General features: G+C 46.1%; 1 protein-coding gene across 1 annotated transcript in view; it reads left to right on the forward strand.

Annotated features, from left to right (window-relative positions):
- ube2h (ubiquitin-conjugating enzyme E2H (UBC8 homolog, yeast)) overlaps positions 1-25,836 on the forward strand; it is a 154,848-nt gene that overhangs the window by 87,486 nt on the left and 41,526 nt on the right. The window contains exon 3 of the mRNA XM_038811779.1: positions 21,782-21,856. Within this exon, the coding sequence (XP_038667707.1) occupies positions 21,782-21,856 (75 nt within the window). The remainder of the gene's footprint in view (positions 1-21,781; positions 21,857-25,836) is intronic.

Raw genomic sequence — 25,836 nt, forward strand, 5'->3', positions numbered from 1 at the left:
GCAAGTGAAACTACAAATAGGGGGCATAGCCTCAAAATAAGGGGGAGAAGATTTAAGATTGAGTTGAGGCGGAACTGGATTTGGGAGATCTAGAAGGAGGCATGAAAAATCCCTGGCAGGAAAGATTAGGGAAAACCCCAAGGCGTTCTACACTTACGTGATAAATAAAAGAATGATCAGAGTGAGAGTAGGGCCGATCAGGGATAGTGGAGGGAACTTGTGCCTAGCGTCTGAGGAGATAGGGGAGGCACTAAATGAATATTTTGCTTCAGTATTCATTAGAGAGAGGAACCTTAGAACATAGAACAGTACAGCACAGAACAGGCCCTTCGGCCCTCGATGTTGTGCCGAGCCATGATCACCCTACTCAAACCCACGTATCCACCCTATACCCATAACCCAACAACCCCCCCCCCCTTAACCTTACTTTTTAGGACACTATGGGCAATTTAGCATGGCCAATCCACCTAACCTTGTTGCTCATGAGAACAGTGTGAACCAGGTCAATAGACTCGGAACAGGTTGATATTAAGAAGGAGGATGTGCTTGAAATTTTGAAAAGCATCAGGATAGATAAGCCCCCTGGGCCTGATGGGATGTACCCAAGGCTACTCCGGGAAGCGAGGGAGGAGATTGCAGCGCCATTGGCGATGATCTTTGCGTCCTCACTCTCCACTGGATTAGTACCGGATGATTGGAGGGAGGTGAATTTTGTTCCCCTGTTCAAGAAAGGGAATAGGAAATCCCTGGGAGTTACAGACCAGTCAGTCTTAACGTCTTTGATGAGCAAAATATTGGAGATAGGATTTATGATTATTTAGAGAAACATAGTTTGATTAAAGATAGTCAGCATGGCTTTGTGAGGGGCAGGTCATGCCTTACGAGCCTCATTGAATTCTTTGAGAATGTGGCGAGACACATTGATGAAGGTCGGGCAGTGGATGTGGTGTATATGGATTTCAGTAAGGCATTTGATAAGGCTCCCCATGGTAGGCTCATTCAGAAAGTCAGGGGGCATGGGATACAGGGAAATTTGGCTGTCTGGATACAGTGTTAGCTGGCCGAAAGAAGACAGCGAGTGGTAGTGGATGGGAAGTATTCTGCCTGGAAGTCGGTGACCAGTGGTGTCCCGCAGAGATCTGTTCTGGGACTTCTGCTCTTTGTGGTTTTTATAAATGACTTGGATGAGGAAATGGAAGGGTGGGTTAATAAGTTTGCCGATGACACGAAGGTTGGTGGAGTTGTCTATAGTGTTGAGGGCTGTTGCAGGTTTCAATAGGATATTGACAGGATGCAGAGCTGGGCTGAGAAGTGGCCGATGGAGTTCAGCCTTGATAAATGTGAAGTGATTAATTTTGGATGGTCGAATTTGAATGCTGAATACAGGGTTAAAGGCAGGATTCTTGGAAGTGGGGAGGAACAGAGGTATCTTGGGGTCCACGTACATAGATCCCTCAAAGTTACCACCCAAGTTGATAGGGTTGTTAAGAAGGCGTATGGCGGAGAGTAAGAAAGTGTGTGCTGGACTACCTGCAGGTCAATGACACGGGGGAAGTCTCAGCAGCGTTGGTCTGGGAGGCGCTGAAGGCAGTGGTGAGAGGGGAGTTGATTTTAATTCGAGCTCATAGAGACAGGACGGACTGACTGATCAAGGAGATCCTACGGATAGATAGGAGGTATGTGGTGACCCGAGGGGTGGAACTGTTAAGGGAGCGTTGGAGGCTGCAGGCTGAGTTTGGGGTACTGTCCACTGGCAAGGCAGTGGAGCAGCTTAGAAAGGCTCACCACTCTCTGGGTGAAGAAATTTCTTCTCATCTCAGTTCTAAATGGTTTACTCCAAATCCTTAGATTGTGACCCCTGGTTCTGGACACCCTGCCATCGGGAACCTTCTTCCTGCATTTACCCTGTCTCGTCCTCATTCATCTGAGCTCGAACAAATATATTTCTAACTGGCTCAGTCTCCTCGTGTGACAGTCCCATCATCCCAGCAATCAGTCTGGTAAACCTTTGCTGTACTTCCTCTATAGTACAAACATCCTTCCTCCGATAAGACCAAAATTGCACACACTATCCCAGGTGTGGGCGTACCAAGGCCCTTGTCAATTGCAACAAGGCATCCCTGCTCCTGTACTCCTCTCTCTATGAAGGCCAACATACCATTTACATTCTTTACCACCTGCTGCAACTCCATGCTTCAGTGACTGGTGTACGAGGACATCCATTTCTCTTTGCACGTTCCCCTCTCTCGATCCATAGTAATTCAGATGATCTTCCTGTTTTTGCTACCAAAGTGGATAATCTCACTTACCTACATTATACTGTAGCTGCCACACATTTGTCCATTCACTCAATTTGTCCAAACCACACTGAAGCATCTCTGCATCTTCCTCGCAGCTCGCCCTCCCACCCAGCATGTGCAAGTTCCTCATCTAAATCATTTATTAATGATTTATAAGAGCTGGGGACCTAACACTGATCCCAGCGGTACCCCACTATTCACTGCCTGCCATTTGGAAAGAGACCCATTTGTTCCTACTCTGCTTCCTGTCTGCCAACCAGTTTTTAAAAATCCAGCTCAATACACTACCCCAAAATCATGCACTTTAATTTTACATGCTAATCTCTTATGTGGGACTTTGTTGAAAGCCTTCTGAAAGCTCAAATAAACCACATCCACTTCTCCTGGTCAACTCTACTCGTTACATCCTCGAAGAATTCCAGTAGATTTGTGAAGCATGATGTCCCTTTTGTAAATCCATGCTGACTCTTTCGATCCTGCACTGTTTTCCAAGTGTTCTGCTACTAAATCTTTTATAATGGACCCTGGAATTTTCCCCGCTACCAACGTCTGGCTGACTGGTCTATATTTCCCAGTTTTCTCTCTACCTCCCTTTAAAATAATGGGATTACATTAGCTACCTTCCAATCTGCAGGAACTGTTCTGGAGTCTAGAATCCTGGAAAATGACTGCCAATGCATCCACTATTTCTCGGGCCACTTCCTTAAGTACTCTGTAGTGTAGATTATCAGGGCGTGGGAATTTATCACCCTTCAATCCCATCAGTTTCCCCAACAACATTTCCCTACTAATCCTGATTTTCTTCAGTTCCTTCCCCTTTCTAAACCCTGGGTGGAATTCTCCCCACCCCACGCTGGGTGGGAGGATCGCCGGGGCGCCGGGCGAGCCCCGGTACCCGCATGCGATTCTCCCAGCCCCCAAACCGGCGCAGCGAGAGTCACGGCTGACCACTGGGAGAATCGCCCCTCGCCGATTGTAACGGGCGAGCGGCGATTCTCCGGCCCGGATGGTCCGTGCGGCCTGCCCAACACGACTGGTTCCTGCCGGCGCCGTCCACACCTGGTCGCTGCCAGCGGGAACAGCGTGGGAACACTGGAGGGGCGGCCTGTGGGGGGGAGGGGGGTTCCTGCACGGGGTGAGGGGGGCCTCAAAAGGGGTCTGGCCCCTAATCGGTGCCCACCAAGGAGTACCTCCTTTCCTCCGCTGCCCCGCAAGATCCATCTGACATCTTCTTGCGGGGTGGCCTCGGGGAGGACGGCAACCACGCATGCTCGGGTGACGTCATTTACACAGTGCTGGCCGCATCATTTACGCGGCGCCAAGGTACGGCGCGCGTAAATGATGCGACGCTGCTCCTAGCCCCCCGGGGGCGGGAGAATAGGGGGCTGGGAGCAGCCTCCGACGCCTGTGTGAAACACTCCGGTTTTCACTGCCATTGGGACTCAGTCTCGCGATGGGAGAATTGTGCCCCCTGTGTTTCCCAACATCTCTGGTGCGTTATTTCTGACCTCCTTTGAGAGTTTACACATTCTCCCTGTGTCTGTGTAGGCTTCACACCCCACAACCCAAAGATGTGCTAGGTTAGGTGGATTGGCCACCTAAATTGCCCCTTAATTGGAAAAGAAAAATAATTGGGTACTTCATTTATAAAAAAATTTTTATGACCTCCTTTGTGAAGAGAGAACCAAAGTATGTATTTAGTTGGTCAGCCATTTCTTTGTTCCTAATAATTTCCCATTTCTGACTGCTGTCTTCACCAATCTTTTTCACTTCACATACCTGTAGAAGCTTTTACAGCCATAGAATCATAGAATCTGTGGACTTCCTGTGACGGCGGGTGGGAGGCAGCCGCACAATGGAGGGCTCCCGTTCGGGAATGGCATTTTCTGGACTTTAAGCCCGGTCCCAGAGTCCACGGAGGCGGCAAAAGCAGGGAGAAGACAGAGGAGGCACAATGAAGGCACAGTAAAGGAAAATGTCGAGGGTGAGCAAAAAAACGGTCGTGAAAAAAACATCGGGGAGTGGAAAGGTCACCAAGGAAAATGGAGGCTGGAGCACCAGGGGAGGCCGCATTGCTTACGGCTGAAGAAATGACGAAGGTGATAGCTGCGGAATTTGAAAGGCAGTTTACAAAACACATGGAGATAATGAGGAAGGAGATGAGGGAGTTTTTGAGTGTACTGGTGGAGGAGGCGATTTCCCCGGTGACGACGACGGCGGTGGCAAGAGGAGGTGCGGGAGCAAGGGGAGGCGCTGAAGGAAGTGGAGGAGACTTATTGCAGCACGGTGATCAACTCACCTCGATGGGGAAGGAGATGTGGAAGGTAATGGAGATTAACGAGGATCTGCGAGGAAAAATGGAAGACCTGGGAAACAGATCCAGGCGACAGAATCTGAGGATTGTGGGTCTGCCCGAAGGAGTGGAAGGCCCGAGGCCGACTGAGTATTTTGCTGCGATGCTGCAAAACTATTGGGGGAGGGGGGGGAGGATCCCTCTCGATATGAACTGGATCAGGCTCATCGGTCGTGGAGGCCTGTACCAATGGCGAGTGAGCCGCCAAGGGTCGTGACTCTGTGCTTCCGTAGGTACAGTGTGAAGGAGAAGGTCCTGTTCTGGGCCAAGCAGAAGCGGGTGGTGCAGTGGGCTGGAGTTGGTATACGTGTGCACCAGGACTTTACGGTGGAACTGGCGAGGAGATGGGCTGCCTTCAACCGGGTGAAGAGGTCACTGTACATTAGCAAGGTGCAGTGTGGCATTGTATATCCAGCGAAGCTGAGGGTGACTTACAAGCTCGAGGACTTTTATTTTGGGACGGTGGAAGCAGCGGAGGAGTTTGCGAAGACAGAAGGACTGTGGCAGAACTGAGAAATGGCCATGTGCCGATGGAACCTCATGGCTGTATTTTCTTCTTTTTTTGTTTCACTGCGTGCAGGTGTATGGGCTAAAGGAGCCAATGTTGTACATATTTGGACAAGGTAAGTGATGGGACTTTCACTCGAAATGAGGGCTCTTTGGGATGTAGGTGGATATGCGGGGTTTGTGTGCTAAAAGGGGATTTCTGGGCTTTCCTAGGGCCGGGAAAGGGACCTGGGCAGGGGCCTCCACGCTTGGCAGTTTAAGCCGGCCAGTGAATGGGAGTGAGGTGGGGGAGGGACTGCGGCCATCGGAGCCTGGCCGAACAGGGTCCGAGGGGTCTAGCCGGGGTGGAAAGTTGGGGGGAAGGAACAGGGGTTGGGGGGAGCAGTTTTACAAGAGGCAGTGGAGGGCAGGAGTTGGGGGGGGGGGGGGGGGGGGGGGGGGGGGGGGGTGGACTCTAGGTTAATGGTGACCATGGGCGGTCCCGGACTCCTTTTTCTTTTTCTCCTTGTTTTATTGGATGCATATATTGACAGGTGGGCCGTTGTTTGGGGTGATGGGAGGATGGGATCGTTGTTATTGTTGGTGATTATATATAGGTGATTAATTTTGTATTTGTTACCGTTTACTGTCTGTTGGTGGGGTGTAAAATTTGAAGGAAAATGTGAAAATGGAGAATAAAAACATTTAAAAAAAATAAATCATAGAATCTATGGCACGGAGACGGGCCCTTTAGCCTGAACTGGTCCATGTCAACCAAAAAGTCCATCTAAGCTAACCCCATTTACCTGCATTTGGCCCATATCCCTCTAAACCTTTCCTATCCATGTATCTGTACAAATTTCTTTTAAATATTGTCAATGTCCCTGCCTCAACCATTTCTTCTGGCAGTTTATTCTACATACATCTATGTAAAAAAAAAACTTGCTCCTTAGATTCCCATTAATTCTTTCCCCTCTTAACTTAAACATATGCCCTCGAGTTCTCAATTCCTCAAACCTGGGAAAAAGACTTGAGGGCATTCACCCTATCCATGCCTCTTATGATCTTGTATATCTCTGTAAGATCACCCCTCAGTCTCCTACGCTCCAAAGAAAAAAAGTTTTAGCCTGCCCATGTCTCCCTGTAACTCAGTCCCTTGAGTCCTGGCAACATCCTCGTAAATCTCTTCTGCGCACTCTCCAGTTTAATAACATCTTTCCTATAGCAAGACCACCAAAACTCTACACACTACTCCAGGCGTGGCATCACCAACGTCCTGTGCAACTGCAGCATAACTACCTTGACTGATTAAAGCCTGTTTGCCAAAAGACACCTTTACTGCCCCATCTACCTGTGACTCCCATCTTTAGAGAACCATGCACCTGAACCCCAAGGTACCTCTGTTCCACGATACTTCCTAAGGTCCTATCATTTACTGTGAAAGTCCAACTTTGATTTGATTTACCAAAATGCAACACCTCACACCTATTGAATACTATCTCTAATTTCAGTCTCCTAGTGGATGGACTAGTAATCCAGAGGCCCAGGACCAGATCAGGGACCTGGGTTCAAATCACAGCAGATTGTGAAAAAAAATCTGGAATTAAGATCTAATGACCATGAAACCATTGTATTGAACTCCATTTGCCATTTCTCAGCCCACTTCCCCAGCTGATCAAAATCCTACTGCAATTTTTGATAACCTTCCTCACTATGTACAACACTACCTACTCTAGTGTCATCTGCGAACTTACTGATCATGCCTTGTACATTCTCATCCAAATCGTTGATATTGATATAGATGACAAACAGCAATGAACTCAGCACTGACCCCTGAGGCACACCACTAGTTACAGGCCTCCAGTCTAACAACCCTCCTTCCACCATTACCCTGTGCTTCCTACCATCAAGTCAATTGTATATCAAATTTGCCAGCTCTCCCTGGATTCCATATGATCAACCTTCCAGAGCAGCCTGCCATGTGGAACTTTATCAAAGGCATTACCAAAGTCCAAATAGACTACATCTACCACCCTGCTCTCATCAACCTTCCTGGTTACTTCATCAAAGAACCCTAACAAATTTGTAATGCATGATCCCTCTGTACACCTCCAGGAAATCCCTTGATTTCAGCTGCTTGTACCAGAGCCATGCCTCCTTTTTCCTGGCCAAAACCTCAATGTTTTGTCATCCAGGGGTCCCTACTCCTGCCAGCCTCGCCCTTCACCCAAACAGGAACCTATAGACCCTGAACTCTAGATTTTTCACTTTTAAAGGCCTCCCACTTGCCGGAGGTCCTTTTTCCCCTCCGACAAGCTACTCCAATAAACACTTGCAAGCTCCTGTCTAATTCCATCGAAATTCGCCTTGCCCCAACTTAGAACCTGCACATGTGGACCAGTTTTGTCCCTTTTCATAACTATTTTAGCCCAATTCCTTGGGTCTCCTTTGCTGTACCCAATCCTCAGCCCTGCCGTTCTTTCTGGCCAATTTGTATGCCTCTTCCTTGGATTGAATACTATCTCTGATTTCTATTTCCTAGTGGTATTGTCAATGGACTAGTAATTCAGAGGCCCAGGACCAGATCGGGGACCTGGGTTCAAAACACAGCAAATGGTGAAAAATAAAAATCTGGAATTAAGGTCTAATGACCATGAAACCATTGTCGATTGTCATAAAAACCCATCTGATTTTAAGATTTGTGACATCTTAGCACAGTTTGAGAGACATTAATTGAAATAATTGTGGAACAGTCGGTGGCTGGATCTCAGTTTGTGGAACAGCATCCAAGACAAAGGAATCTGGAAAGGAGAGTTGGAAGACCTGGAGGTGCATTCATGATGAAAACAGCTGATGGAAAGCCCTGTTTGAAAGATTTTAAAAGAGCGTCTTTCTGAGAGTGGAGACTGAAAACATTCTGACAACCATCTGGGGGAGTTTGAGGAGCAATCCACGGAAGATTGATTTGTGTGGCATCTGCCATTTGGTTTCAGAGTTGGTTGTTATCCTTAAAATCTGTGTACATTTTGTGACGATCAGGTAGAGTGAAGGGGTATTGTATCAAATCCCCCGCCTCAACGGTCTCCCCACACCATGAACTTGTGTCCCCTCATGACTGACCCTGCAACTAAGGAGAAAGCTGCTCCCTATCCACTCTGTCCATGCTCCTCAAAATCTTGTACACCTCAATCAGGTTACCCCTCAGTCTTCTCTGCTCCAGCAAAAACAACCCAATCCTATCCAACCTCTCTTCATAACTTAAATATTCCATCACAGGCAGGGGAATGCTGGAGTCGAGAGAATAAGTGTAAGAGCTGTGGCAAGAAGGGTGATATTAGCAAGGCATATTGGGCTAAGAAAACTTCTCCAATAACTAAGGGTGAGCAAGGAAAAAACAGATCTAAACAGAATAGCCGTGTCTATAAATTAGTATACTAAGTTCAGGATGACGCAAGAAGACGGCGTACCCTTGGGCAGCATGTGGTGCAGTGATTAGACCTGGGACTGCGGCACTGAGGACCCAGGTTCGAATCCCGGCCCTGGGCCACTGTCCGTGTGGAGTTTGCACATTATCCCTGTGTCTGCGTGGGTTTCACCTCCACAACCCAAAAGATGTGCAGGTTAAGTGGATTGGCCATGCTAAATTGTCCCTTAATTGAAAAAAAAAAATTAATTGGGTACTCTTTTTTTTAAAAAAAAAAGGCAGTGTACTCTAGCAACCCCAGAAGCTGAAACTAGGCGTCTTGTCGGTACAGGGCAATCAAAGTTTTTTTTGGCACATCCAAAACTAGAAGCACAAAACCAAATTGGAAGTAGATATGGGCGCGCAGCTGTATCGCTGATATGAGACGATTTCGAACATCGAACATACAGTGCAGAAGGAGGCCATTCGGCCCATTAAGTCTGCACCGACCCACTTAAGCCCTCACTTCCACCCTATTCTCGTAACCCAATAACCCCTCCTAACTTTTTTTGGTCACTAAGGGCAATTTATCATGTCCAATTCACCAAACCTGCACGTCTTTGGACTGTGGGAGGAAACCGGAGCACCTGGAGGAAACCCACGCAGACGCTGGGAGAACGTGCAGACTCTGCACAGACAGTGACCGAGCAGGGAATCGAACCTGGGATCCTGGCGCAGTGAAGCCACAGTGCTAATCACATGTGCTACAGTGCTGCCCCAACACGGTAGCACATTTATAAGCAAAAGTTGGAGCATCTGCCTTTAAAACGAAGGACGTATACAGAAAATGAAATGAAATGAGTGAAATGAAAATCGCTTATTGTCATGAGTAGGCTTCAATGAAGTTACAGTGACAAGCCCCTAGTCGCCACATTCCGGTGAGGATGGTACGGGAATTGAACCGTGCTGCCTGTCTGCCTTGGTCTGCTTTCAAAGCCAGCGATTTAGCCCTGTGCTAAACAGCCCCTTGACATTGTGCCATGAAAACGATACGTTATGGTGAAAGTAGAAACAAATGGACAGATGGTGGCAATGTCTCACTCCATGTTGTCCATGGAAACTTGTGCTTTAATTGGCAGAGCATGGTTGGCAAATATTAAACTCAAATGGGAGCAGTAAATCAACAAGTGGATTCAAAAATCAACTTGCGACAACTTCTGAAGAAGTTTGAGAAGGTGTTCGAGGATTCATTAGGCTCAATGAATGGACTTGGAAGTGCAGCTAAAAATCAAACCAAGAGGCAGACCAAAATGTCTCAAAGCTATCAGGTCAAAAGTCTTGAACCAGTTGCTGCAAGTGATTGAGCAATACCAATAGTTCCTGTATTGAAACATGATGGCTCACCTGAAAATGTGGTGATTTTTAAAACCATTAACAACCCAGTACCGGATGCATTTTGCTATCCACTGTCGCTAATTGAAGACTTTTTTGAAGACTTATTGCTGGACTTTTTTGAAGGGCAGGAATTCTGTAAAATAGATCTTTCGCAGGCATAATTACAGATGAATGTGGCTGCAATAACATAGCCTCTACTCACTATCGTGATGCACAAAGGTCTGTTTCATTACAGAAGACTTTATTTTGGAATAACACCTGTGCCTTTACAGTGGTCCATGGGCCAAATTGAGTTTGGCTAAATGGGGTGCAATGTTATTTAGATAACATTCTCAAGTGAACAGGAGCACTTGGAAGATCTTGGAAGTACTTGGAAGTGACTTTGAAGTGTCTACAGAGCCACAAACTGAGAAAGAAATGCAACTTTTTCAAGACACCCATCAATTACGTGGGTCATAGCATCAACAAAAATGGCTTCCAAAAGGAGCCCAAGAAGATAATCTTGAAGCACCATATCTTCCAAACGTGGCACAATAGAATATTGATCAATGATTTTGCCAAATTTGTATTGAACTAAGCAACAAAATTGAAGCCTTCACACACCTTAAGTGCCAAACTGATAAGGCACTAGTCCGAAGAATGTGAAAGTACATACAATGAGGTAAAAGATGTCTTGCAGAAGTCAGCTGTTGATTCACTACAGTCTGAAGCTGAAGTTACGACTTTCAATAAGTCACTATATGCGGTTGGTGCAGTTGTCTCTCATAATGCCTTCACTCTATGGGGGTTGGTTCACTTGTCTCAGATTGCCTTCAGGAGAGGAACGACCATTAGCATTCACTTCACAAACTCTTAACACAGGAATGAATTACACTAGACTAGAAAAAGAGGCTTTGAGCATCATTTTCGAGTTAAGACGGTTTGACCATTAACTTTATGGATGCCATTTTACGCCTTTGACGGATCATCGACCTTTAATGTCAGTTTTTGGGCTGTACAAAGGTATTCCTTTAGCTAAAAAATTATAACAGTGGTCTTTGATATTGTCGGCAAATGTACAATATCCAGTTTCACCAGTCCGAGCAATATGCAAATGTTGAAGCTTTCTCAAGATTGTCGAGCAGCACGGTAGCACAAGTGATTAGCACAGTGCCAGGGTCCCAGGTTCGATTCCCTGCTGGGTCACTTTGTGCGGAGTCTGCACGTTCTCCCCATGTCTGCGTGGGTTTCCTCCGGGTGCTCCGGTTTCCTCCCACAGTCCAAGACGTGCAGGTTAGGTGGATTGGCCGTGATAAATTGCCCTTAGTGACCATAAAAGGATAGGAGGGGTTACTGGGTTACAGGGATAGGGTGGAAGTGAGGGCTTAAGTGGATCGGTGCAGACTCAATGGGCCGAATGGCCGCCTCCTGTATGTTCTATGTCTAACCTGAAGAACATTGTGTCAACATCCTGTATTTCTCACTTGTGAATAATCTACCTTTCGGGTGGGACTTGTCAGCGGGAAATTCCGGTTACACACCGGTGCATGGGTTTCCTGATGCGGCGGGCGGGTGGTGGGAAAATCCCGCCTCCTTCACCTCGAGTTCAGAGACACTCCAGAACCTATCCAGTAATGGGGGAAGGTGACGGTCATGGTCCAAAAAGGAAAGCTGTGAGACGTTATTTTGGAAAAATCCAGATCTCCAGCCTTGTATCACATGACTTGTGTTGACAATCCAGAATGCAGTTCTGTTATGGGGAATGAATGATAATTGCTCCATGCTCGCATAACCAAGTCCTTGACCAGCTTCATGAGGGGCATCATGGTGTGGTGAGGATGAAGGAACTGGCACGCAGTTATTTTTTTGTGGCCGGAATTAGATGCTCAAATCAAAGAGAAAGTGGGGTAATGTCAGTCCTGGGGCAAAACTCGGAAATGCTCCACCACTGTAACCATTACATCTGTGGGCTACAGCCATGGCAGAGAATACAGACTATGCTGGTCCATTGGAGGATTATGTGTTTCTAGTGATTGTGGAAGTACTCTCTAAATGGCCAGAAGTCGTGATCATGGAAATCCACGTAGACAGAACAGTTAATTGAGAAGCTGGACCAAATATTCACAACGTTTGGAACACCGAAGCAGATCATAAGTGACAATGGTACTCTTCACTTCGAATGAGTTTGAAGACAACTTGAAGGGAAATGGGATTCACCACATCAAGTCAGCATCGTTCCATCCTTCAAATGGATTAGCTGAACATTTTGTTCAGTCGTTGAAGCATTCCATCAAGGCATCAGAGGACCAAGGTAAATTGGTTGGAAGAGAGAACAAATTCTTGATGTCTTCCTAGAACACCACATACACAAAAAAAGTTCACCAGCAGTGCTGCTGTTCAAAGGGGAACTGCAAACACAGTTTGATTTGTTGTTTCCACCTCATATTTCAGATTGTCAACCACACGCATTGCTCGGAGGAAGCAAAACTCTGAGTATTCAGTCAAGGAGAGCGAGTGCTGGCCAGAAGCTACACCAACAAGAAATGGATACCTGCTGTGATCTTAGCAAGACAGGCTCACTATCATACTTCAGATGGATCATGGAATTTGGTGGCGTGGACTAATTAGCTACTAGCTTCACAGTGAAATCACTGAAACTTTTCGAAGGAGTACCTCCCTTGGAATATCTGGAATCCTTGGAATATCTAGACAGCGATACTTGGAACAATATAATATGGAAAAAAAAATACACACGTACACGTCTTTGAACATTTGGCCAATCCACCTAAACTACACATCTTTTGTACTGTGGGAGGAAAAGAGCACCCGGAGGAAGCCCACACAGACAGTGAGTGTGCAAACTCCACACAGTCACACAAGGCCGGAATTGAACCCGGGTTCCTGGCGCTGTGAGGCAGCATGTACAGAGATAATGCACAAGTGGGTCTGTTGAACAAATGTTGAGTCGCGCTAAAGAAGTAAAGGGGGAGGGGTGTTGTTCATCAGATATTACATTCCTCCTGGTGATGTCTTGTGATCTGTAGTGATGTCAGTGTTCTGTGTGGGCTTTCAATTCTCCATCAAGGATTGTATGAACAATACCTTTTAATAAAACCTCTCATCATGTTTGTAAGAATCCCAGAGTGTGGATATCTCCATACCTTTTGTCTTTGTGGCAAACTCACATATAGCACAAGTATTTGTGATATCATCGAAATATTGCTTTTGAAAATACACTGGGATAAATTAAATCCACTATTGCAAAATTGCAATTTTTATTTGCATGCATTTGTATATATCAATACATCTTAAGTCTCCATAATTGATTTTAAATACAGGCAGTGTTATGATGCTTAAACTTATTTCATCCTTTTGCAGTTGCGGAACCATTTTCATTTTGACATACCTGAATATAGGCTTTCTTCAAACATTATCTCCACAACACACAGACAGTTTACATATGCATCGCAGTACTTTATATTGCAGTTGCTGCTTCAGTGCTGAAGTACACCTTGATAATTGACTAAATCTGCCCTGGACGATTAATGATTTGTAGTTTCAGTAACATGGATTGTGAAGGACTTCCAGTTGCGGCTATGCCTAAGTAGGTCGCACGGTTGGCAGTTCCCGCCGATAATGGACTTTTGGGCCCTTTTAAGGAGCTCCAGCGGCACTTTGACGACGATTCCGGGTGTGGGAAGGAAACAGTGAGGGTCCCCCAGCGCTGTATGGAGTGGACCAGGAGTGGGGCAGTCAGAAAAGTGGCTTTGGAGAAGAGGAGAATGGGCGCGAAAAAGCAAGATGGTGGCGGGTGGAGATCGGGCAGCATGGGCCCAGTGGTCACGGGAGCAGCAGGTGTTTTTAAGAACCTGCTTTGCGGATTTAAAGGCGGAGATGCTGGCCCCCATGAAGGTGTCGATTGAAAGGCTGGTGGAGACCCAGAAGATGCAGGGGACGGCGATCAAGGAGGCGCAGCAGAAGGCCTCTGATGATCAGGACTGATTCTGGGCCTGGCGGTTAGAGTGGAGGCACACGAGGCGCTGCACAAAAAATGGCAGGAGAAGCTGGAGGACCTGGAGAATAGGTCAAGGAAGCAGAACCTGCGGACTCTGTGTCTCCCTGAAGGCGTGGAGAGGTCGGATGCTGGGGCGTATGTGACCACGATGCTGGGTACGCTGATGGGCGCGGGGGCCTTCCCGCGGCCTTTGGAGCTGGATGAGGCGCACAGAGGTGGGTATTGTGGCGGATAAAGGGGGTCGATATGTTATGGTGAGTGGCAGGGAGCCCGGGTGGTGCTAGTGAATGTGTATGCTCCGAACTGGGACGATGCAGGGTTCGTGAAGCAGATGTTGAGTAGGATTCCGGATCTGGAGTCATGCAGTTTGGTAATGGGGGGAGATTTTAACACGGTCCTGGACCCGGCACTGGATTGGTCTAGGTCGAGATCGGGTAAGAGGCCGGCAGCGGCCAAGGTCCTGAGGGGATTCATGGACCAGTGGAGATTTGCCAGGCCAAGGGCGAAGGAGTTTTCCTCCTTCTCCCATGTGCACAAGGCGTATTCACGGATTGATTTCTTCGTGGTAAGTAGGGCGCTAATGCCAAGAGTGAAGGGAGTGGAGTATTTGGCCATTGCGATCTCGGACCTTGCCACGCACTAGATGGAGTTGGGGCTGAGGGAGGAGAGAGGCCAACGCCCTCTGGAGAATTGACGTGGGACGACTGGCAGACCAGGTCTGTGGGCGGGTTCGGAGGTGTATCCAAAGCTATGTGGAGACCAATGACAATGGGGAGGTTTCGGTGAGTGTGGTCTGGGAGACGCTGAAGGCAGTTGTCAGAGGGGAGCTAATTTTGGTCAGGGCCCACCGAGAGAAGAGGGATAGGATGGAGAGGGAGAGATTGGTGGGGGAGATATTTAGAGTGGACAGGAGGTATCCGGAATCCCCCGAGGAGGGGTTGTTGAAAGAGTGCCGGAGCCTGCAGGCGGAGTTTGACTTGCTTACCACGGGGAAGGCTGAGGCTCAGCTGAGGAAGGTACAGGGAGCAGTGTACGAGTATGGGGAGAAGGCAAGTAGGATGCTGGCGTATCAGCTGCGGAAGAGAGGCGACCAGGGAGGTTCGGGGAATTAAAAAAAAAAAAAAAAAATTTAGAGTACCCAATTATTTTTTCCAATTAAGGGGTAATTTAGCGTGGCCAATCTACCTATCCAACACATCTTTGGGTTGTGGGGGTGAAACCCACGCAGACACTGGGAGAACGTGCAAACTCCACACGGACAGTGACCCAGGGCCGGGATTCGAACCCGGGTCCCCAGCGCCGTAGGCAGCAATGCTAACCACTGTGCCACCGTGCTGCCCCGAGGTTGGGGGAATTAGGGGGGGGGGGGTGGCGCTGCCGAACTTTTGCAGCTATTAGTGGGCAGCGAATATACCCATGATTCAGAAATGGGTAGTGGAGGGAGAGGGGGTGGCGTGGAAACGGTTGGAAGCGGCACCTTGTAAAGATACTAGCTTGGGGGCACTGATAACTGCACCGTTGCCGCTTCCGCCGACGCAGTACACCACGAGCCCGGTGGTGGCGGCGACATTGAGGATCTGGGGGCAGTGGAGACGGCACAGGGGGGAGGCAGGGGCTTCAGTCTGGGCCCCGCTATGGAATAATCACGGGTTTGTTCCGGGTAGAATGGACGGGGGGGGTTCCTAAGTTGGCACAGGGCCGTTATCAAAAGGATAGGGGACTTGTTCATTGATGGGACTTTTGCTAGTCTGAGGGCGCTGGAGGGGAAATTTGGGCTACCCCCGGGAATACATGCAGGTACATGCAGGTTCGGGCGTTCGTGAAAAGGCAGGTGGGGGAATTCCCACTGCTGTCTGCCCGGAGGATACAGGACACGGTGGTCTCGGGTGTGTGGGTAGGGGATGGCAAGATATCGGAAATATATCAGGAGGTGGAGGAGGCCTCGGTGGAGGAGCTGAAGGGCAGGTGGGAGGAGGAGCTGGGTGAGGGCCTGTGGGCTGATGCCCTGGGCAGGATCAATTCCTCCTCATTTTGCGCCAGGCTTAGCCTGATTCAGTTTAAGGTGGTGGACCCGGCGCATATGACAGTGGCGAGAATGAGTATGTTCTTCGGGGTGGAGGACAGGTGTGTGAGGTGCTCAGGGAGCCCAGCAAATCATGGGCATGCCTGGCACTTACAGGATTTTGAAAAGGCTATGTCCAAGGTCTTGGACACTCTGGTAAAACTGAGCTGGGGGATAGTGATATTTGGGGTATCAGACGATCCGGGAGTGCAGGAGTTGAAAGAGGCCGGAGTTCTGGCCTTTGCCTCCTTAGTAGCCTGAAGAAGGCTCTTGTTAATGTGGAGGGACGCAAAACCCCCAAGCGCAGAGGCTTGGGTCAGTGCATGGCGGGATTTCTCAGGTTAGAGAGGATAAAGTTTGCCTTGCGAGGGTCCTTGCAGGGGTTCTCCAGGTGGTGGGAACGGTTTCTTGACTTTCTCGCAGAATGTTAGGTGGCGGTCAGCAGCAGCAAACCAGAGAGGGAGCGGGGGAGGTGGGAGGGTGGCTTGGGCGGTGGATGGATTTCATTTGTAAAGGGCAGATACAGCACCTTATTTTGTTAAATTGTTAAAGGGTTAAGTTGTTTTCTGTTTTATTGCCGTTTTCTTTTCATTGTTTTTCTTTTTATAGTGGTTTGTAAAAATTATTGAAAAATTTTGAATAAAAACAAATTTTAAAAAAAAAACATGGATTGTGAGGTGCTCTCAGGGTCCATTAGTTCCATAAAGATTGATTCAATGTAGATTTGTAACCATCTGAAAAATCAGTGCATATGTGCAACAGCATTTGAATCTTCCAACGTCATTGGAACGCTTGTTCTGTTTAAAAGGCCTTCTGATCTTTGATTATGTATGAAATTAAATCAAATGAAAATCGCTTATTGTCACAAGTAGGCTTCAAATGAAGTTACTGTGACAATCCCTTAGTTGCCACATTCCGGCGCCTGTTTGGGGAGGCTGGTACGGGAATTGAACCGCGCTGCTGGCCTGCCTTGGTCTGCTTTAAAAGCCACCTCTTTAGCCCTGTGCTAAACCAGCCCCGATTATAGTTATCGAGGACTAAAAAAAGACTAATAGTTAACAATGTGGGGAAAGCACCATTGACTATTCCAACACTGCCTCCCCTTCAATTATCCTCCAGATGAATACAGTTAACCAAATACTTGTATTCTGAGTATAATGTTACACATCAAATGTGGCAAATTGCACGGATGAACTGAGGGGCCTCTGATAGCTTGGATATCGTTCAAACAAAGAATCCGTGTTGTTGTGGACTTTGGAACAATCTGTTCTCTCAATTTGCCTCTGATAATTTTACTTTATAACAAGGTTCTTGTCAGTAGTTAACACTTCGGGTGCTTGGAATTGACTTTGGTACATAGTGGTCTTGTACTTTCATCTACTGGTGTCTGTTTATTGGTGTCTTTGCCTGTTGCTTAAGTGACTAAAATTGTGTTAAAGATTTAACATATGCACGTGACATTAACAGTGGGAACCACGAGGAAATGCAGTGCAGCTACTTAGGAGCTAGCTATACTCTATTTTGTAAGCTAAGTTTTGCACTGCATTTTTTTTTTAAATTTGGCATTTTATTTGATTTGATTTGAGGAAGGAATCGTTTTTTTTACAAAGGCCATCAACCATTCTTTCCTGACTTCGTTGATGGCCTGACCCGGGCAGTTATTTTGATCCATAGTGGCCCCAGGATTGTCTCTTTCCTAATCGTTTCTCCCCTCCAGGTTTCGGCCAGATTTTGGGACGTTGGTTTCCATGATCCAGCTCCTGAATTTGCACCAGATTGTTTATCTAGAATAGAATTGTGGAGATTTTTCTAAGGATTTGCATTAATGGAACAGTATTCAGTCGTGAAAGTGCAAATGCTTAGAACCAGCTCATTGATACCAGTCTCGTGGAATCTAATCTAATCTAATTGCTTGTCATTATGACAGAGGGAAAACAGTACATGCATGGGTTGCTAGAATTGACCCTTTCTAGTAGCTCGACAGGGATAGAAAAGGCAAGATGTAAACCAGACGTCTTTGTTTACAGCTCTGTACTGCATTTGGTAATAATAGGAGGTTGCATTTGAACCATGGAAACTAATTTGAAAAATATTAATCCATAAATTTAGTGAAGTTAAATAGGGTGCTTATATGCAGTAAACATTGAATTCTCACTAAATGCAATAGTGAATGTCCATATTGGTATTTCCCATTAAGCTGGAATATTCCTGGGTTTACCAGAATGTAGCTGAATCATGTGGACCAGAAAGGTACTGATTGGTGGAGTTGGTCCCAGAACAGTGCTCAAAACACAATTGTGTTCTGTGCCCTGGGTTATGAAGGAAACACCTGCCAAGTTCCTACTCTGGGCTTCAGTGACCTATGCTGGAAATGAGTGAGGACAACATCTGATTGGCTGCAGTTGTTTCCCCTCCTCCAACTTCCACCTCTTTCCTCTCCCCACCCCCTCTCTCAAAATGCACTTTATGCTTAAAGCGTGGTCACTACTGTATCCATATATTTTTTATTATAAATTTTCCAAATCATGTGGGGTCAGTGTAAATGGGGAGGAACTTGTATAATTGGCTGAAGGATCGAAAACCAGAGAGATGCTGAATTCGGGTATTTGGCAAAAGAAGTAATGACGGTGTGAAAAATGTTTGTTTTTTAACACAGCTAGTGGTTAGGATCTAAGGTGCACTGGCTGAGTGTGTGATCGAGGTAGATTCAACTGAGACCTTCAAAAGAGAATTGGATAATTAGAGAAAATCCTTGCAGGGCAAAATGTGGGGTGTTAGACTTGGAGCTGCTCTTAACATGAATAGACTAACCTCCTTTTGTGCTATAATTAAATATTATTCTATACGTCTGTGAGGAGCAGGCACCATCTAAAAGGGGGCTCGATCGATGAGAATTGAAAACAAATGGGTAAATGGGTTGATTCTAATTGGCCCCATGGATTCAAATAAGATTTTGACGCATGTTTTATTTTCTTTTTCTATATTCTTTTCCCTACAGAGATATGTGCTAATTTAAGATCTGCACGGTATGAGATATTTTCTAAATTTTACGCTTGGATTGTGGAGGTGGATTTGGGGAGTGGGGTCTGGTTTAGCACGTCCAGATGTGTCTAGGATTGTGCTTTCAGAAGTGTTTCTTCAGTTTTCAATAGTTTCCTGTAGTTTGGTTTTAATTTGGAGAAACCACCTTGATGGTGAGAATTTGATTAAGAAAGCCAAGCATTATTTCCACTGATTAGAACAAGTTTCTTTAGAACTGAATGAGCTCTTGGTGAGCATCACCTTCAGGAGGTCAAAAAGGACCTTGCCCAAGGCACTGTAAATTGTTGTTTGTATCGATTTTTAATGGGTCTGTTATAATTCCCATTCATCTTCTGCACACAAATGGAAGAAGCAGCCATTTAATTGGGGGCTCTATTTCATTTCCAAAAGATTTATTTTTGCAATAATGCTGTCACAACCCCAGGGGCTGGTTTAGCTCACTGGACTAAATCCCTGGCTTTTAAAGCAGGCCAGCAGCACGGTTCGATTCTCGTACCAGCCTCCCCGGACAGGCGCCGGAATGTGGCGACTAGGGGCTTTTCACAGTAACTTCATTGAAGCCTACTCGTGACAATAAGCGATTTTCATTTTCATGGCTCTGCTGACATTGTCTTCCTAGATAATACCACTGTTCATTGGGGAGTTAGATGAGTTACTTGCTACAGAATTCCAAGTGTTTGACTTGCTTTTGTAGACACAATATTTGTATGCCTGATCCAGCTCACTTTCTGGTCAATCAAAGTACCACAAGATCCTGATGGTGTGGGCTTCAGCAATGGTAATGCCATTGATTGTCAAGGGGAAGATTGTTAGATTTTCTGTTCGTGGTGATGGTCATTGCCTGACAACTCTATGATACAAATGCTACTCGTCAATTCAAGCCTGGATATTGTCCAGGTCTTTGTGTTTGGAAATAGACTGCTTCAGGATCGGAACACACTGCAATCGTTAGAAAAGGTTTCCCACTTACCTTGTGACAGAGGGAAGGTGTTTGATAACACAGCTAAAGATGGTTGGACCCAGAATACTACCCCGAGGAACTGAGTGCAGAGATAGCTTGAGGCTGGGTGTGACTACGCCTCCAACAGCTGCAATATTATTTTGTACTTGGTATGACTCCAACCAATTAAAGATTTCCCCTAATTGCTATTGACTTTAATTTTACTAGTGTTCCGTGATGCCACACCCTGTCAAAAGCTACTTTGATGTTAAGAGCAGTCATGCTCACTTTGCCTCTGGAGTCCAGGTCTCTTGTCTATATTTGAATCAAGGGCACAATGAAGTCAGGAGCCAAGTAGCACTTGTGGAACCCAAACTGAACATGTGAGCAGGTGGTTGTGCAAGTGTCACCTGATACCACTGCTGATGGCACCTTCCATCACTGTTGACGATCAAGCTTAGACTGATCGGTGGAAATTGGCTGGGATTTGATTTATCATCCTTTTTGGGAACGCACCTGGCCAATTTTCCATATTGGGTAGATGCTAGTCTACGAACAGTCTGGCTAGAGCCCGAGCTGATTCTGAAGCGCAAGCCTTATGTACTGCTGCCTGGATGTTGTCAGGGTGTCTTCAGCCATTTCCACTTCTTGATATCACGTGGAGTGAAGTGAGTTGACTAAACAATGCCATCTGTGATGCTGGGCACCTCTGTAGGAGGCTCAAGTGGATCATCCACTTGGCACTTCTGGTTGTAAATGCTGCAGCATTGCCTTTTGCGCTGACATAGTGAAGGATCTCTCATTGATGTTGGGGATATTTGTGGAGCCTTCTGATCAGTTGCTTAATTTTCCACCATCCATGACTGGATATGGCAGGACTGCAGATTGTTGACTGTCTGCTTACTTAGCTCTGTCTATTGCAGATGCCTTCTGTTTAGCATGCACGCGTTGTAGCACCAACACGATGATACTTCATTTTTATGTATACCGGTGCTACTCTCCTCACCTCATTGAAGTGGAGTTGGTCCCCTGGCTTGATTGCAGTGCTGGCATGAGGGATATGCCAGACCATGAAGTACAGATTGTGGCTGAATGCTATTTTGCTGCAGTTGATGGCCTAGAATGCATAATGGATCATCAGTTGTGAGTTTAGATGCATTCTCAACCTAACCCATTGAGCACAATGGTAGTGCCACACATGGATCGTAGCCTCAGTGTGAAATTGGGATTTGGTCTCCACACTGACTGTGTGATGGTTGCTTCTAGTGTCATCGACAGATGCATCTGTGATTGGTAGATTGGTGTGGGTGAAGTCCAGTAGTTTATTTCTCTAGTTGGTTCCCTCACTACCTGTAGCAGGCAGTTGGAATTTGAGCAGTTGCAATACCACTGAGTATTGATGTTCCCCATTGCTACCCTCAGTATTTCTTCGGAGTTGTGCGTTTAACATGGACTACTGATTCATCGGTTGAGGGAGGCAGAAGGCTTCCTTGCTCATGTTCCACCTGATTCCATGAGACTTCGTGAAGCTTAGACTCTCTGGTGAGGATTCCCGACTGTACAGCACTGTGCTGCCATCTCTGGTGTGGTAATGAGGAGTCTGGGACATTGGCTATAAGGTGATGATTTGGTGAATTTTGAACTCGGCCAGAGCTGGAGTACCAGACCAGTAACATTACTATGATGCCACCATCCTCTGGATATATTATTGTATGATAATCAATGTTGATCATTCTGTATTTCTGAGGAATTATTTTTAGACTCCTTTGATTATCCACCTTCAATTGTTTATTTTTGTTTATTTAGCTCCCTATGAAGGTGGCGTATGGAAAGTTAGAGTGGACCTACCAGACAAATACCCATTCAAATCTCCTTCTATAGGTAAGTACTTGCATAACAACGTACTTTGTGTTTGTGTTGAGATGGCTGGTTGTCTCACTCGTGGAGTATTAGAGGAATATGAGGGTTTCCATGATGGCTTAACTTTTATCGAGCGATTGGGTAAAGCACGCAAACTGGGAAGGAGCATTGCTGCCAGGTGGCAGTAGAGTGCTCTATTTGGTCATGGTGCAAGACTGAAGAAAGGATTTACTTGGCCGCGGTACCCCTTCACAGTCTCAGATGCCACTCTCACTGCCTCATTCCAGATGAAGTCACATGAAAATTTAGTGCCCATAAATTCTCGTACCGTTGGGGTCTTTTAAATTATAGCATTGCAGCACAGTGGCGCAGTGGTTAGCACTGTTGCCTCACGGCTCAAGGTCCCAGGTTCGATCCCCGCTCTGGGTCACTGTCCGTGTGGAGTTTGCACATTCTCCCCGTGTTTGCATGGGTTTTGTCCCCACAACCCAAAGATGTGCAGGATAGGTGGGTTAGCCACACTAAATTGCCCCTTAATTGGTAAAACTGAATTGATTATTTTTAAATAAAAAAAAAAGCATTGCAAGCAACCCCAGTTTGAACCCTTGAAACATGGGAATGTTTGAAGTAAATAGTACAGATGCATTTACGGCGAAGCTTTATGAGCGCTTGACAGAGAATGGAATATGTGGTTACAATGGGAAATTTAGATGAATAAAGATGGAAGAAGCTTGAATGGCACATTAAACACTTGACATGAACAATTAGCTTAATTGTGCTAAATATACACACGTCTAGCCCACAGAAACTCTTCATGCTGTGGATCTTTGTCTCTGGGAGGATCTGTACCTCCTGTTGGTAACAAGACTTGCATAGATTTAAGATAATTAGCGAAGAGCCAGAAGATGGCAAGAATTTGTTTTACACAGCAAGATGTGATCTGGAATGCACTGTACGAAAGGTTCATTGAAGTAGAAACTTTTAAAAGAGATTTGCATATAAACTTAAAAGGAACAGTGCACAGGACTCTAGGAAAAGAGAAGGGGAGGTAGACTAATTGAATAGGTCTTTGAAAAGAGTAGGCACATGGCACACAGACTGCTGTTCCTTTGTCACTGGGTCAAAATCCAGGAATTCTCTACCTAATAGCTCTGTGGGAGCCCCTTCACTACACAGACTGCAGGCCTACCACCTGCTTGAGGCCAACAAACAAGCAGGCAATAAAATGCTGGCTTGCTAACTGTACACATACTGACGATCACTACTTTGTCTTTAAAATTACATGTGCTAATTGCTAACTCTGATTACATTTATTAATGTTTTAAAATTAGGATGCAGGCGGAGGGGACAGAATGCCCTGATCCTTGCTTGTTTGAACTAAAGAGCATTGACATGATCATAGAATTTACAGTGCAGAAGGAGGCCATTTGGCCCATCGAGTCTGCACGGCTCTTGGAAAGAGCACCCCACCCAAGCCCACACCTCCACCCGATCCCTGTAACCCCATCTCACCATTTTTGGACACTTCAGGGCAATTTAGCATAGCAAATCCACCTAACCTGCACATCTTTGGACTGTGGGAGGAAACCAGAGCACCCGGAGGAAACCCACGCAAACACGGAGAACGTGCAGACTCCACACAGACGGTGACCCAATCTGGGAATCGAACCTGGGACCCTGGAGCTGTGAAGCAACAATGCTACCCACTGTGCTACCATGCTACCTACATGATGGCATCGAAAGAATGGTGCAAATGCAGTTTGTGGCAATGATGAAAGGCAGTGGTTTCAATTTATTTAACTGGAGGAAATTACAGTTGGTCCGACTGCATGATGGAGAAAAGGGGTCTTGACGGTGGAGGTTGGGAGATGTTGTGAGGAGGATTATTGGCGTTATCACATCAGTGTACATAGGGAAGTTGACAACATATCTAACAATGTTGTCAAATGACAGTCGGATTCTGGGATGTCGGTGTTACACAAGGTCATTTGGCCTGTTGTGTGCATGCGGTGTTCTGCAAGAGAAATTTAGTTAGTCCCACTCTGCTACTCTTTCCCCATAGCCCTGTATTTTTTTTACCTTCCTATGCGTATCTCATTCCCTTTTGAAAATCATGATTGAATCTGGCTCCAACACTCTCTTGGGTAATGCATTCCAGATACTAAACATTTGCTCAAGCAAATGCTTTTCTTCATGTTGTTTTTGGCTCTTCTGTCAACCACCGTAAATCTGTATCCCCTGGTGCTTGACCTGTCTGCGACTGGGAGCATGTTTAACTGCTGTCTAAACCACTCTGCTGTCTCAATCCCTCATGCTTTTGAATACATCTGTCAAATCTTCTGTCTACTTTCACTTGTCTGACGTGAACAACCACAGCTACTTCAACTTTATGCTCAGATCTGAAGTCCTTCCGAACCTCCTCCGAACCTTTCTCAGAAATATGATCCCTCCAGCACAGAAGGAGGCAATTCGGCCCATCGAGTCTGCACAGACAACCTGAAAGAGCACTCCACCTAGGCCCCCCACCCCATCCCTGCATTCCGTAATAATGATCTTTATTATTGTCACAAGTAGGCTTACATTAACACTGCCATGAAGTTGCTGTGAAAAATCCCCCAGTCGCCACATTCCGGAACCTGTTCGGGTACACGGAGAATTCCAAATGTCCAATTCACCTAACGAGCATGTCTTTCGGAACTTGTGGGAGAAAATCTGAGCACCCGGAGGAAACTCACGCAGACACGTGAGGAACGTGCAGACTCCGCACAGACAGTGACCCAAGCGGGAATTGAACCGTGGACCCTGGTGCTGTAAAGCAACAGTGCTAACCACTGTGCTACCGTGCCGCTCAACCTAACCTACATGTCGTTGGACATTAAGGGGCAATTGATTATGACCAATCCACCTAACCTGCACAATCTTTGGACTATGGGAGGAAACCGGAACACCTGGAGGAAACCCCCACAGACACGGAGAACGTGCAAACTATGCATGCACACACGCGCGCGCACACACACACACACACACTTACCCAACGTCAGATTGAACCCGGGCCCCTGGAGCTGTGTGGCAGCAGTGGTAACCACTATACCACCGTGCAACCCTGGTACCTACTAAATCCTTCACATCCTTCCGTCCGAAAGTGCAGTGACCAGAATTGGAATGGTACATCAGTTGAGGCCGAACCAATGTTTTAGAAAAGTTGATCCTTTAACTACAATTGAGTAGATAGGAAAGAAGCAATTGATATTAATCTCATGACATAGAGTAGAGCATTAGAGGGACTTAATGTGATTAATTCTGTTAAGGTATAATGCATAATAGAGAATTAAATGAGTAAATAATTGGCACAAATAATTTTTGTCATATTTGCATTTTGTGTTGCAATCTAAGCTAAACTGCTTCAAATGTACAACTTTATCTATTATGACATCTGCTGTTGAGTAAGTTACTGAGACCAGTGCTGCAAGAAGTGCTAACTCCCTTACTGTAATATTCTGATATTGCAAGAATGATATTTGCAGAGCCTTTCCGGAAGTTGTTAAATTAGTCAATTAGCATTGAGGAATAGCAAAAGTGATCTTTGTAGGGGCTGAATATGTATTTGGCAATCGTCTCTGTCATGTCCTTTTGATATTTGTCAGTTTTTTTTAAAACTTGCTCTGAATTAATCTTATGACGATCATCTGTTGGAAAGTACAAGCTCAGATTGACACACATCTAGGAAAAAAAGAGGGCTAATGTATTTTATGAACAGACATGAACAGAAGGAGGCTACTGTAACTACTTTTGAGTTATTGGACCTGTATATATGATAGTGAAATGAAACAAAGGCGAGGATAATACTGGCATAGACTTGATAGGTTGAATGGCCTGTTGGCGTCGTGGATTGTGTAATGTAATATAGACTGCAGTTATTGTTGCTTTATGCTAGATTTCTTCTTTGGTTTTCTTTAGATTAGTTGCTCCATATGGCAATTTCATTTTCAGTAATTCTTTGA

Source organism: Scyliorhinus canicula, chromosome 11, assembly GCF_902713615.1.
Source record: "Scyliorhinus canicula chromosome 11, sScyCan1.1, whole genome shotgun sequence".
Taxonomy (NCBI): domain Eukaryota; kingdom Metazoa; phylum Chordata; class Chondrichthyes; order Carcharhiniformes; family Scyliorhinidae; genus Scyliorhinus; species Scyliorhinus canicula.